A 12,809-nucleotide genomic window follows, 5' to 3' on the forward strand; every position below is an offset into this window, starting at 1 on the left:
ACGCAGACGCCAGTTTCAGCAATTGCAAAAGACAATACAAAGGACACATTGGGCTGTGCTAAGGGATTTATACATACAATTAAAATTCGGCCTAATGTGACACCAATACAGCAGAAATTGCGACGCCTACCGTTCTCAGTGAGAGATACAGTCTCACGGGAATTTAAAGAGCTGGTACAGAATGATGTGATTGAACACATTGAATCCTCTGAATGGGTTTCACCGATTGTGGTAACGATGAAGAAGACCGGAGGTATTCGCTTATGCGTGGACTTAAGAGAGCTCAATAAAGCAGTGGTGATTGACAGCCATCCACTTCCACACATGGAAGAAGTGTTTGCCGAACTTCACGGAGCAAAGATGTTTTCTACATTCGATTTATTAAGTGCGTACCACCAAGTGATGCTACACGAGGACAGCAGGGACCTCACGGCATTTATTACTCATGATGGACTGTTCCGTTTTAAACGTGTGCCATACGGACTTGCATCAGCACCCAGCTGTTTTCAAAGAATGATGTCACCATTCTAAACAACCAGCCCGGAGTACAATGCTATCTAGATGACGTCATTGTGTTCGGAGATACCCCAGAAGCACACGGAAAACACCTACAGGCCTTACTTCATCGCATCAACAAGGCAGGGCTGAAACTGAACTTTGCGAAATGTCACTTCAGACAAACAGAACTGTCTTTCCTGGGACATGTCATTTCACGGATGGGACTGAAACCTGATCCAGAACATGTCGTTGCTGTTACACAGGCACCCCCGCCTAAAGACATGCACACTCTACGTTCGTTCTTGAACTTACCTCCTGGTATGCAAAGTTTATACCAAACTATGCTTCAGTAGTGGAACCTCTGAGAGCACTGCTACGGGGAACCTGAAGCCTGTCCTGGTCAGCTGCTGCTCAACACAGTTTCGACACTGTGAAAAACCTGATCGTAAATAGCCCAGCACTTACCTTGTTTAACCTTGAACTACCTACTGTTTTAACTACTGATGCCTCAGACTATGGACTGGGAGCTGTACTTACCCAATACCACACTGACAACATTGAAAAGATGGATGCATTTGCTTCACGTACACTTACTGAAACGGAGCGCAAGTATTCTACCTTCGAAAAAGAAGCACTTGCTTGCATGTGGGCAGCTGAGAAATGGAGAACTTATCTTTGGGGAAGAAAGTTTACACTATGCACGGACCACAGTCCATTGACAACACTGCTCACAACAAAAGGACTGGGACGAGCGGGTTTGCGCATCGCCAGATGGTCAGCGAGACTACTGTCATTTACTTATGATATCGAGTACAAACCGGGAGCTGAAAACGTGACAGCTGATTGCTTGTCTCGCATGCCCTTACCCGCAACGGATGTTTCGACACAGGATGACGTAGAAGTAGTTGCACTTACTACAGGTACGCTTGCTGCAGTTACAGAGGAGCAGTTTAAAGCGGCTTGTTTTGCCTGTCCAATACAAATACAAACTGCGTGAGTGGTTGACTACCAGATGGCCAAAGAATGCCAAATGTTTAGATTCTGCTTTACTGCCATACTTCAGAATTCAAACTGAACTGTCTTTGCAAGCTGGATGTGTGATTCGCGGTACTCGCCGTCTTATTGTTCCAGCTGAACTGCAACCTAAACTCATTCACCTTGCGCACGATACCCACCAGGGGACCATCAGGACGAAACAAAGACTGCGTGACCTGTACTGGTGGCCCGGGATGGATGCTCAAGTCGAAGCAGCTATCAAATCCTGTGTTACTTGCCAGTTACATGACAGGACAGCGGTGACACATGTGCCACCATTACAGCCAGTGCCCTTCCCTAATTCAGCGTGGGATAAACTGGCTATCGACATTGTAGGACCATTTGAAGGTGCTCCACTGGACTGTCGTTTTGCCATTACTTTGATCGACTACTACAGCAAATGGCCAGATGTTGCTTTTACTTCACAAATCACTTCTGCTACAGTGATTACATTCTTGTCTACTGCCTTCAGCAGAGAAGGAAACCCGAGGGAACTCGTATCCGACAACGGATCACAATTCACTTCACTGGAATTTGAAACTTTCCTACAAGAGAGAAATATCACACACAGAAAGTCTTCAGTTTACTATCCTCGAGCAAACGGGGAGATCGAACGCTTCAACAGAAGTCTGAAAGAGAGTCTTCACACAGCTAAGTTAGAAGGTAAAGCTTGGAAAACGTTCACTATAGAGATCGCCTGCTGAACTACTGCATGGGAGAGAAATGCATACAAAGATACATATTGCCGGTTTAGAAATACAGAAGTCTAACGCACCGTCTTCGCTGGATATAGCAAATACTGTCCAACAGAAACAGCAAAAATATAAAGAGTACACAGACAAATGCAGAGGAGCCAAGGACAGAACCTTTGAATGTGGATCGTTTGTGAGAGTTAGAAAACCTGGAATTCTGCATAAAGGAGATTCAAAGTTTACAGTGCCTCTCAAGATCATTGAGAAAAAGGGACCGTACACCTACAAACTGTCAGATGGATGAATTTGGAATGCTACCTACCTTTCACCTGCTTGTCAAGGGAGAAACAGAGACATAGCAGATCACCTACCTGTTACAGATGCTTTTACCTTACCATCGCCTGTGCGAGAGACGCCAGTTGAGATTGCGCCTGGCATACGTGCTGCCAGAATCAGACACAAGCCTGCATGGACTGAAGACTATATAATGTGAAAAAATACTTGATTGATAATTACTTGTTTACTTATTTACAAATTACGTAATGCTAACGTGATATAATTTGGTTTGCTTCATATTTCTACTGTGAAACGAGTAATGCTTTTATTTTAAAAAAAAGGGGGGAATATGTGGTGTTCTACCTTAAAAGCGTAAATAGATGTCGCTGTGACTAGGCTTGTGCTGTAGTGATGTAAGCAGGGGATGTAGTGAAAAAGCAGGAAAAGATATACACAGTACAGAGTAAGAGCTGGTACTGCGAGTGTCATCGACTTGTTGAATAAATCAGTTATACTTTACCAACGTGGTGTGACGGTCTACAACATAACAGACTGCCCGGAAAAAAACACTACCGCCCAGCTCACAGGACAACACGGGTCTCACACTGGAGCTGTCTGTCTAGTCGGGGGGTTGGGAAGATGCATCCGAGTCGGGCAGTGGTACAAGACGGGAACGCAAGCACAGTGGTACTGGGTTCGGGCAGCGGCAGGGGCAGCGTGTCAAGGCTGCTAGAACAGAGCAACGCATTGCCAGCCAACAGCAGCCGAGACCCCGCGCGTCCAGAGTACCATCACAACCAGCAGCAGCAGCACTATCGTTACCACGGCTCCAGCCTCATGAGAGATCCCGGCCAGCGACATCCAGAACCGGCGCAGCTGCTCCACAGGGCGCTGGAGTTCAAGAGCCAGGGGACCCAGGGAAACAGTGTAAACAAATGAAATGAGGTACGACAGATCCCGTCATTAATGTTGTGATTCGAAATGAAGCACACGTTTCTTAACTAGTGACTAAATGGGTTTCTTAATTCTCTACTATCCAGGGATGGCAATAAGACTCCTATTGCACAGCTGTTTCACCCATTCCAGGTTTTACTACCAGCTTGATTAGCCACAGTTTATAGGTAACAAGCTCAGATGTGTCTTATTAAACTCAAAGTAACACCAGGAATGGATCAAACTGCTCTGCAACGGGAGTCTTATTTCCATCCCTGAATTCACTCTTAAATACTCTACCACGCTGGATTTAGAAATGCTAATAGAAAGGTAATCAGTGTCGTGACACGTGTTTCGAGTAGAAGTCTTTCAATCTGTCATTGTGTATTGAACTGAAGTATATTCAAATGTAAAGCTCCTGAGGTCTTGTTTGTTGAGAGTTTGATAAAAACAGAAACCAGATTTGATCACATTTCTTCCTACCCCATGTGTGTGAATAGAAATAACATGAAAGTCCTAATTGAACTCAATTTCTTTAACTTGCAAACAGTAGAAAATCAATGCCTCAGGTCTTGGGTGAGAGGGGTGTGATCATGGCAGGAATGTCATTGACCCCTGAGTGTGACTGTGACGGAAATATAATGAGTTCTGGTCGTAAATCTCCCTCTCGACCAGTGAGGATACAAAGTAGCGAAAGGGAAAGGCTTTGGACAGGTTGTCCTGACAGTTCATTCCCTGGGTCGGGAAGTCAATCAGCCTGGAAAAAGACGAGACTCCAGTGCGAGAATGTATTGACCTGGAAGGTAAACGAGGTAGCAGCTGCAGGCAATAGAATCAGCTGCAATCGTTTACCAAGGGGTCATGCATAATCGCATAAAAGGGGCTGGAGAATTGTAAATCTTTTCCTTCGCTTGGGTTTTTGCTACGAGGAAACTGGAAGGACCGGGAGATTGCCCAAAATAATTAACGAAAGGAGTTCGTGAGTGTTTTGTTTGTTTGTCTGTTTAGTAATTGTCTATGTTTGTTATCACTAGACGCCTAAACACAGATCCGGAGCTGTCGCCAAGGGCCAGCACGAAACTGGATCACCACTGCACTACCGTCACGAATAAACATTGTTATCAGCACCTGTTTCACTAAAAGCACGTATTATATAGTACTTCACCACAAGCACTGAGAGCACTCACTTTGGAACAGTGATCGTGTGTGTCTAATTGTGTGTGTTTTGTACCGTGTTTTTCATTTGCGGGACTGCAACCCTTTGTTTCAACACTGCGCAATACACATTGTTGTGTATTGCCAGCTCTTTATTATTTACTGGCAGGTCATCAGACCATTGGATTATAAACCATTAAAACATTTTCACCCGTACTTTGTTGTCTGTGTGATTCTTGGAATTACGGTATCTGCACGGCACCTGCTATACACCTGCTACCACTTACCACTTTGCCACACGTGGTGTCAGACACGGGATGGATCGCAACGTGCTAGCGGAGCTGCTGGAGGCACTGGAGAGCAGACGGGACGCAGAGGAGAGAAGGAGAGAGGAGCGCCACACCGCGCTCATTGAACGGGTAGGGCTGGCATTGTCCACAGTGCCAGCCCCTACCGCAGCACCAGCGATGTCGGCACCAACGGCTCGGGCGATGAAGATGTCGGCGGAGGACGACCCGGAGGCGTACTTGGTGGCGTTTGAAAGGATGGCTACCACCGCGTCATGGCCGTGGGAGTTCTGGGCAAGCCAGCTGGGACCCTGCCTGATTGGGGAGGCTCAGGCAGCCTACCAGGCCATGAGCGACCTCAACGCCGCCAGCTACGACCTGGTCAAACAGGCCATTCTCTGCCGCCTCAACATAACGGCAGAGACCCACCGGGTTCGGTTTAGGGAGTACCGAAGATCCCCGGAGACACGCCCCAGGGTGGTTGCAGAGCGGTTATGTGACCACATGGTGCACTGGCTGACCTCCGAGAAGAAAACCAACGTGCAAATGGGGGAAGCAATAGTGGTGGAGCAGTTCTGCCATGTGGTCGGCGCCGATACCCAGGCTTGGATACGGCGCCACAACCCCGACACCCTGGAGGGCGCTGTGAAACTGTCCGAGGACTACGAGGACCCCCTAGTTTCTGCCCGGACCGGGATACTGTCGGCTCCAGACCTCCGAGACAGATGCTACTCCGGCCCCTCTCAATATACCGGACATGTGGTAATCAAGCGCGGACATAGTGTGGGGCAAACATAATGACCCGTCACTAGTGCACGCTTGGGGGCAGGTCTGGTCTATTGAAGGTAAGGATGTTGATGGCGCTGGGGCGCTAGTATATCCACACTTCAGTATCAAGGGGCAATTACTATATAGGGTAAATCTAGCCGCGGGCACAGGACAGCCTGTAACACAATTATTGGTTCCCCCGTCTTGTCGGACCGAGGTCATGAGGCTGGCTCATGATATCCCTTTTGCGGGGCACCTCGGAGCTGACAAGACAAGGGAGCGGATATTGGCTCGATTCTATTGGGTAGGTCTTCATACTGATGTGTCGAAATATGTAGCCACATGCCCAGACTGCCAGCGAGTAGCGCCGGGTCGAGTGCGCCCCGCCCCTTTGGTTCCACTGCCGATTATTTCCACTCCTTTTGAACACATTGCAATGGACATAGTGGGCCCTCTGCTACCTTCTGACTCTGGGTATACGCATATATTAGTAGTGGTAGATTATGCAACGCGATACCCAGAGGCAGTTCCATTGAGGTCCACTAGTGCTGCTGCAATAGCCACCGAGTTAGTACAGATTATGGCGAGAGTAGGGATCCCCAAAGAGATCTTGACTGATCATGGAACCAATTTTCTGTCTAACACGTTACAGCAGGTATATAAAATATTAAAAATACGTCCCATCAGGACGTCTGTTTATCATCCACAGACGGACGGTTTGGTGGAACGTTTTAATCAGACCTTGAAGTCGATGCTGAGATGGTTTGTAACGCAAGAGCAAAAACATTGGGCATCGCTCCTTCCCTACCTCCTTTTTGCAGTGAGAGAGGTGCCGCAGAGTTCTACAGGGTTCTCCCCCTTCGAGCTCTTGTATGGCCGACAGCCTCGCGGCATCCTCGATCTGTTGAGAGAGGGGTGGGAAGAGCAGAAAGGCTCCTCCAAAAATGTAGTGAAGCATGTGCTCCTACTAAGAGATCGCCTAGATTTGGTCGGTCGTTTGGCCCAGGACAACCTCAGATCGGCTCAGCACCGACAACAGCAGCATTACAACAAAAATGCACTAATTCGAACCTTTCGACCAGGAAACAAGGTAATGCTGCTGCTTCCCTCCTCATGATCCAAGTTATGTGCTAAATGGCAGGGCCATATGAAGTGATTCGGGCTATAGGAAAGGTGAATTATGAAATTAGACAGCCCGATTGCCGTAATGAACGTGAAATTTATCATGTCAATTTATTAAAGCCCTGGCGGGCAAGGGAGGTCTTGTTTATAGCCCCAGGCAACATAGAGGATGATTTAGGCCCCTGTCCAGAGACTCCTAGCACAAAAATCATTCCGATGGGGGAACAATTGGTTCCAGACCAGCAACGGGAGCTGCGTAAGCTTATTGAGGAATTCAGCGATGTTTTTTCTGACTTTCCCGGCAGAACTAATTTGGTTGAATATGACATTATCTCTCCACCAGGTGTCATCGTGCGGGAGAGACCTTACCGGATCCCAGAAAGTCGACGAAGTGGCGTTCGCAAAGAGGTATGGGACATGCTCGAACTTGGGGTGATTGAACCTTCCAGGAGCGAGTGGTGCAGTCCTATTGTCATAGTGGCTAAGAAAGACGGCACCAACCGCTTCTGCGTGGATTTCAGGAAGGTAAACGCTATTGCCAAGTTCGATGCGTATCCTGTGCCTCGGGTCGACGAACTTTTAGACAGACTGGGTAAGGCGAGGTTTATCTCCACTTTGGACCTGACGAAGGGATACTGGCAGATCCCTTTAACCCGCAGTTCTAGAGAGAAAACCGCATTTTCAACACCAGAGGGGCTGTTTCACTTTAAAACCATGCCGTTTGGGCTACATGATGCGCCCGCTGCCTTTCAGAGACTGATGGATCAGGTTTTACGCCCACATCATGAATATGCAGCAGTGTATATTGATGATGTGGTCATTTACAGCTCCACCTGGCGAGAGCATTTGGCTAGGATTGCAGCCGTCCTTCAGTCTCTAAGGGTAGCCCGGCTGACAGCTAACTTGAGAAAATGTGTGTTTGACTCAATATTTGGGATTTTTAATGGGGAATGGAAGGGTGAGACCTGTAGTCACTAAAATCCAGGCTTTGGTTGATGCAGCGATCCCCAAAACCAAGACTCAGGTGAGGTCACTGCTGGGATTAGCCGGTTATTACCGCCGCTTTATCCCCGAGTATGCCACATTGGTTAACCCTTTAGTTGACCTCACCAAAAAGAGTGCTCCAAATTTAATTAAGTGGTCAGCTGAGTGTCAGGGGGCGTTTGATACTATTAAGCTTAGACTTTGCCAGGCCCCCACTCTTATCACCCCAGATTTCACCAAAAGATTCATCCTCCACACCGACGCCTCGGATGTGGGTTTGGGTGCAGTCTTGTCTCAAAAGGTAGATGGAGTAGAACACCCGATACTGTACATCAATAAAAAAATGCTACCTCGGGAACGCAACTACTCCGTAGTCGAAAAGGAGTGTTTGGCCATCAAATGGGCTACTCACTCTTTACGATACTACCTGCTGGGACACTCATTTGATCTGGTCACAGACCACGCCCCACTCAGGTGGTTAAGTACAATGAAGGACAGCAATGCTCGGATAACTCGGTGGTATCTGGCGTTGCAGCCCTTCATGTACCATATGGTACACCGTGCAGGGAAAGACCATCAAAATGCGGATTATTTTTCCCGGGAGGGGGGAGTAATGGGAAAGATAGATTCAGCCGAGTGTTCCTTCGGCTCCACTCTGAGCCGTGGGATATGTGACGGAAATATAATGAGTTCTGGTCGTAAATCTCCCTCTCGACCTGTGACGATACAGAGTAGGAAAGGCTTTGGACAGTGCGCGAATGTAGGTAAACGAGGTAGCAGCTGCAGGCAATAGAGTCAGCTGTAATCGTTTACCAAGGGGTCATGCATAATCTCATAAAAGGGGCTGGAGAATTGTAAATCTTTTCCTTCGCTTGGGTTTTGACGAGTAAACTGGAAGGACCGGGATATTGCCCAAATTAATTAACGAAAGGAGTTTGTGAGTGTTTTGTTTGTTTGTCTGTTTAGTAATTGTCTGTGTTTGTTATCACTAGACGCCTAAACACAGATCCGGAGCTGTCGCCAAGGGCCAGCACGAAACCGGATCACCACTGCACTACCGTCACGAATAAACATTGTTATCAGCACCTGTTACACTAAAAGCACGTATTATATAGTACTTCATCACAAGCACTGAGAGCACTCACTTTGGAATAGTGATCGTGTGTGTCTAATTGCGTGTGTTTTGTACCACGTCTTATTTGCGGGACTGCAACCCTTTGTTTCATTACTGTGCAATACACATTGTTGTGTATTGCCAGCTCTTTATTATTTACTGGCATGTCATCAGACCATTGGATTATAAACCATTAAAACATTTTCACCCGTACTTTGTTGTCTGTGTGATTCCTGGAATTACGGTATCTGCACGGCACCTGCTATACACCTGCTACCACTTACCACTTTGCCACAGTGACCCTGATCGTATCTCAGTGACAGCAGCAGCTTCAGCACAGCTCTCCTGAAACAGCTGCTGTCTCTACTCTCTACAGGAGCAGGGCTTTCACAATTACAGCAATAGGAATGAATTCCAGCCTGTAATTCCATTGTTTTTGAATGTGATAGTCAAGGGACTTAGGGACCTATTTTCAAAGAGTTTACTCCACTCTTCAATTCACTCCTACGTTTTGAAAGAGGGAAAAAAACTAAATCATTTCACAAAACCTGGAACCACACTGCTAGATTCTACGCTGTCAATGTGTTTTTCATTTTGATATATCAACATGATTTTCTTTCTCCTTTCATAAAACAGTTCATTAAAGACTGGAGGAAACGCTTTGAAAATACGTCCCTTCGTGTTTTACCCCAAGTAGCACAGTTTCCACTTCCCTAATGGAATATTTTTAAAAGCAGTAATTAACTTGACCGATTCCTTCGCTAGAGAAGTCAATATACAATATGAATTATCGCTAGGGCTGGTACTGATATGGCTGTTTCACATTCAAATATTATTTCAAAATGCAAACAGATAGTTTAATGTTTTTAAATTTGGAATTAGCTGTAAAACGAACATACAGTTTGTACCAATATTACAGTAAAAAAAAATCTCTGGGGAGTGAAATAAACCTGCACCCTGATCAACTGACCTGAATTCTATTTCTTCTGTGTCGTAGAATTTATTTCAGATATCATTGATTCATTGATTTGCTTTGCATCTGTCTGTCAGTCCTTTAGACAGTCTGGTTATTGACTGAATACTAACATGGTCATTTTTTGGCACCAAACACATTCAAGCAGTGCTTGTTAGAATATTTCTTCCAGCACTAATTATTAGTATTTACTTTTAATAAGTATATTTAAATTGAAGTACAGTTCAGAAGTTTATACCCCCAGTATTGGGTTCTAGTGAACATGTCCACCTAGGTTTATTAACTATATTGTGAAAAGCACTCATCCAAGTGGGGTGGAACTTGATACGGACATTCCTTTACACATCTATGTGAGTTCTGGCCTCTGATTGGTTGGGCTAATGAATACTATATAGCTATATAATGCCCGTATTTGATAAAACTGCATTCAACATGCGTGAGGATGAGCTAATAACATAACTATATCAAAATTAAGAAAACTTAGGAATGAAAAGTTGAACTACACGATGACATGGGGAGCTGTGAAAAGGTACTGAAGGAAAATGCGGTGTAGATTCCAAAACCTTAGCTAGTAGACTTTAAGAAGGGCTCCCTGTCTGTGTGTGTAGCTACCCTAGAGCAGAGTGCGGTGCTGAAGTGTAATTGTTTAATTCCTTTATTGATCTCTACCCACGCACTGGATTGTGTTTGCTGGAGGAAAGTGCACTTGAAAGTGCATCAGAAAGTAGAGGACTTCAGAACAGAAAGGATTCCAGTGGCATAATGCACAGAGTTTAGAGACTGGAACAACATGGGAAATACCTTTAATATGTAGCACATACTTTTGTCTAACTGAGCTTTTCAAAATGCAGTGCCACACTGAATTATGAGACTGGGGATAATGCTTGGATGATGAACAGGGTGGAACAATTCCTTGTGTATCGATGAATCAAGTTGTTTCCTTTACATGACATATCATCTCATAACAAAGGGATGTATCGTTTGTATCATGATACAATAGAGCTCGTGATTCACCAAATGGTTCTTCAATGAAGAACAAGGGTGTTTTATAGATTTGAATACTGGCCCTCTCTATCTCATTTTCATTTTAGTTTTTTTTACAAAATAGTCAATAGTCCATTGTTAACTTGATGTATTCTTTACCACAAGCTATTGAGAGTATCCGAATCTGAAGGTATATGGAGGCATCTCACTGCCTGTCTGCCTGTATGCATGTTAAGTCAGGAACTTTTTCAAATACAGTGGTTCAGGCCACGCTAATCTACTTCTTCACATTACAGAAAGCTCTTCATTTTGTATTTACAGCCATGGCTGGCGGGGAATGTATGTTATTGGCATACTGGTTTCTGCTTTTAAAACAGTTTGTGTTAATGTGATATCTCTCTAACATATGGCTTGGACAACGAATGGGAATTAACTATGAAACGCACTGACCCTGGCTGTGTCTCACCCCCTTCCCCCCCAGCCTGTCTGCTGCAGATGGAGCTGGTGAACTACGAGAGAGTGAAGGAGTACTGTCTGAAGGTGCTCAGGAAGGAAGGGGAGAACTTCAAGGCTCTGTACCGCTCCGGAGTGGCCTACTACCACCTGGGGGACTACCACAAGGCCCTGCACTACCTCAATGAAGCCCGGAAACAGCAGCCCACAGGTCAGTGTCAGCACAGTCTGCCAGCACCCCAGCCCTGAGCCGCCGTCACTGAGACATACTGACATGGGTGGGGCTAAAACCCTGGGGACTGGGCTAGTGGTGAGAGCTGAGGGACTTGGAGGGAAGCAGTGTGGCCTAGTGGTTAGAGCTGAAGGACTGGGAAGGAGGGAAGCAGTGAGGTTGGTGAGTTTCCTGTTCAGCTCCAGGCCTGGGACAGCACGTTTCCTCTGGGGCGTCCCGTCCGGTGAGTGATACGAGTGGTGCAGAGGTTGAATAACCCTGACTATGCTTTCCTGTCACTCTTTCCCTTCTCTCTGCGCTGTTTCCTGTAGATACCAATGTTATCCGCTACATCCAGCTGACGGAAATGAAACTCTGTCGGGCGAACTGTATTGATTCAATGGATTGGAGTTCTTCTCATTTTTAAAAGTATTTGTACTGTTTCCTCATAAACATAGTAACATGTTTTAATAATGTTTTTGTGAACAGGACCTATTGATATAGAGCTGGCTCATTATCTTATTGTATAGCACTACAGTATATCATACAGTTGAGCTTTTAAACTTCTGGATAAACTTCAACAGAGAAACACAGTCACAGTCAAGTCATGAGGAGCATAGTCAATACCAAGTCATGAGAAACACAGTCAATACCAAGTCATGAGAAACACAGTCGATACCAAGTCATGGGAAACATAGTCAATACCAAGTCATGAGAAACACAGTCAATACTGTACCAGTCATGAGAAACACAGTCAATACTGTACCAGTCATTAGAAACACAGTCAATACTGTACCTGTCATGAGAAACACAGTCAATACCAAGTCATGAGAAACACAGTCAATACTGTACCAGTCATGAGAAACACAGTCAATACTGTACCAGTCATGAGAAACACAGTCAATACTGTACAAGTCATAAGAAACACAGTCAATACCAAGTCATGAGAAACACAGTCAATACTGTACCAGTCATGAGAAACACAGTCAATACTGTACAAGTCATGAGAAACACAGTCAATACCAAGTCATGAGAAACACAGTCGATACTCTACCAGTCATGAGAAACACAGTCAATACTGTACAAGTCATGAGAAACACAGTCAATACCAAGTCATGAGAAACACAGTCAATACCAAGTCATGAGAAACACAGTCGATACCAAGTCATGGGAAACATAGTCAATACCAAGTCATGAGAAACACAGTCAATACTGTACCAGTCATGAGAAACACAGTCAATACTATACAAGTCATGAGAAACACAGTCAATACCAAGTCATGAGAAACACAGTCAATACTGTACCAGTCATGAGAAACACAGTC

At 45.5% G+C, this 12,809-nt stretch overlaps 1 protein-coding gene across 1 annotated transcript; it reads left to right on the forward strand.

Moving 5' to 3' along the window:
* Positions 1–958: 958 nt before the first annotated feature.
* Positions 959–11,912, forward strand: LOC117402822 (uncharacterized). Its single transcript, XM_058992173.1, has 5 exons — positions 959–3,431; positions 5,210–5,308; positions 5,408–5,612; positions 11,303–11,485; positions 11,818–11,912. Exons 1-5 carry the CDS (start codon positions 3,141–3,143, stop codon positions 11,910–11,912), a joined length of 873 nt encoding a protein of 290 aa, XP_058848156.1. The 5' UTR covers positions 959–3,140.
* Positions 11,913–12,809: the final 897 nt, after the last annotated feature.

This window comes from Acipenser ruthenus, chromosome 18, assembly GCF_902713425.1.
Source record: "Acipenser ruthenus chromosome 18, fAciRut3.2 maternal haplotype, whole genome shotgun sequence".
NCBI lineage: Eukaryota > Metazoa > Chordata > Actinopteri > Acipenseriformes > Acipenseridae > Acipenser > Acipenser ruthenus.

Excerpts from the sequence above, each read along its gene's own strand:
- LOC117402822 (XM_058992173.1), top strand. The coding sequence starts at position 3,141 with ATGCATCCGAGTCGGGCAGTGGTACAAGACGGGAACGCAAGCACAGTG. Across the intron at positions 3,432-5,209 it reads GGACCCAGGGAAACAGTGTA|GCAGCCTACCAGGCCATGAG; the intron begins AACAAATGAAAT and ends GGGGAGGCTCAG. Across the intron at positions 5,309-5,407 it reads TAACGGCAGAGACCCACCGG|AAAACCAACGTGCAAATGGG; the intron begins GTTCGGTTTAGG and ends ACCTCCGAGAAG.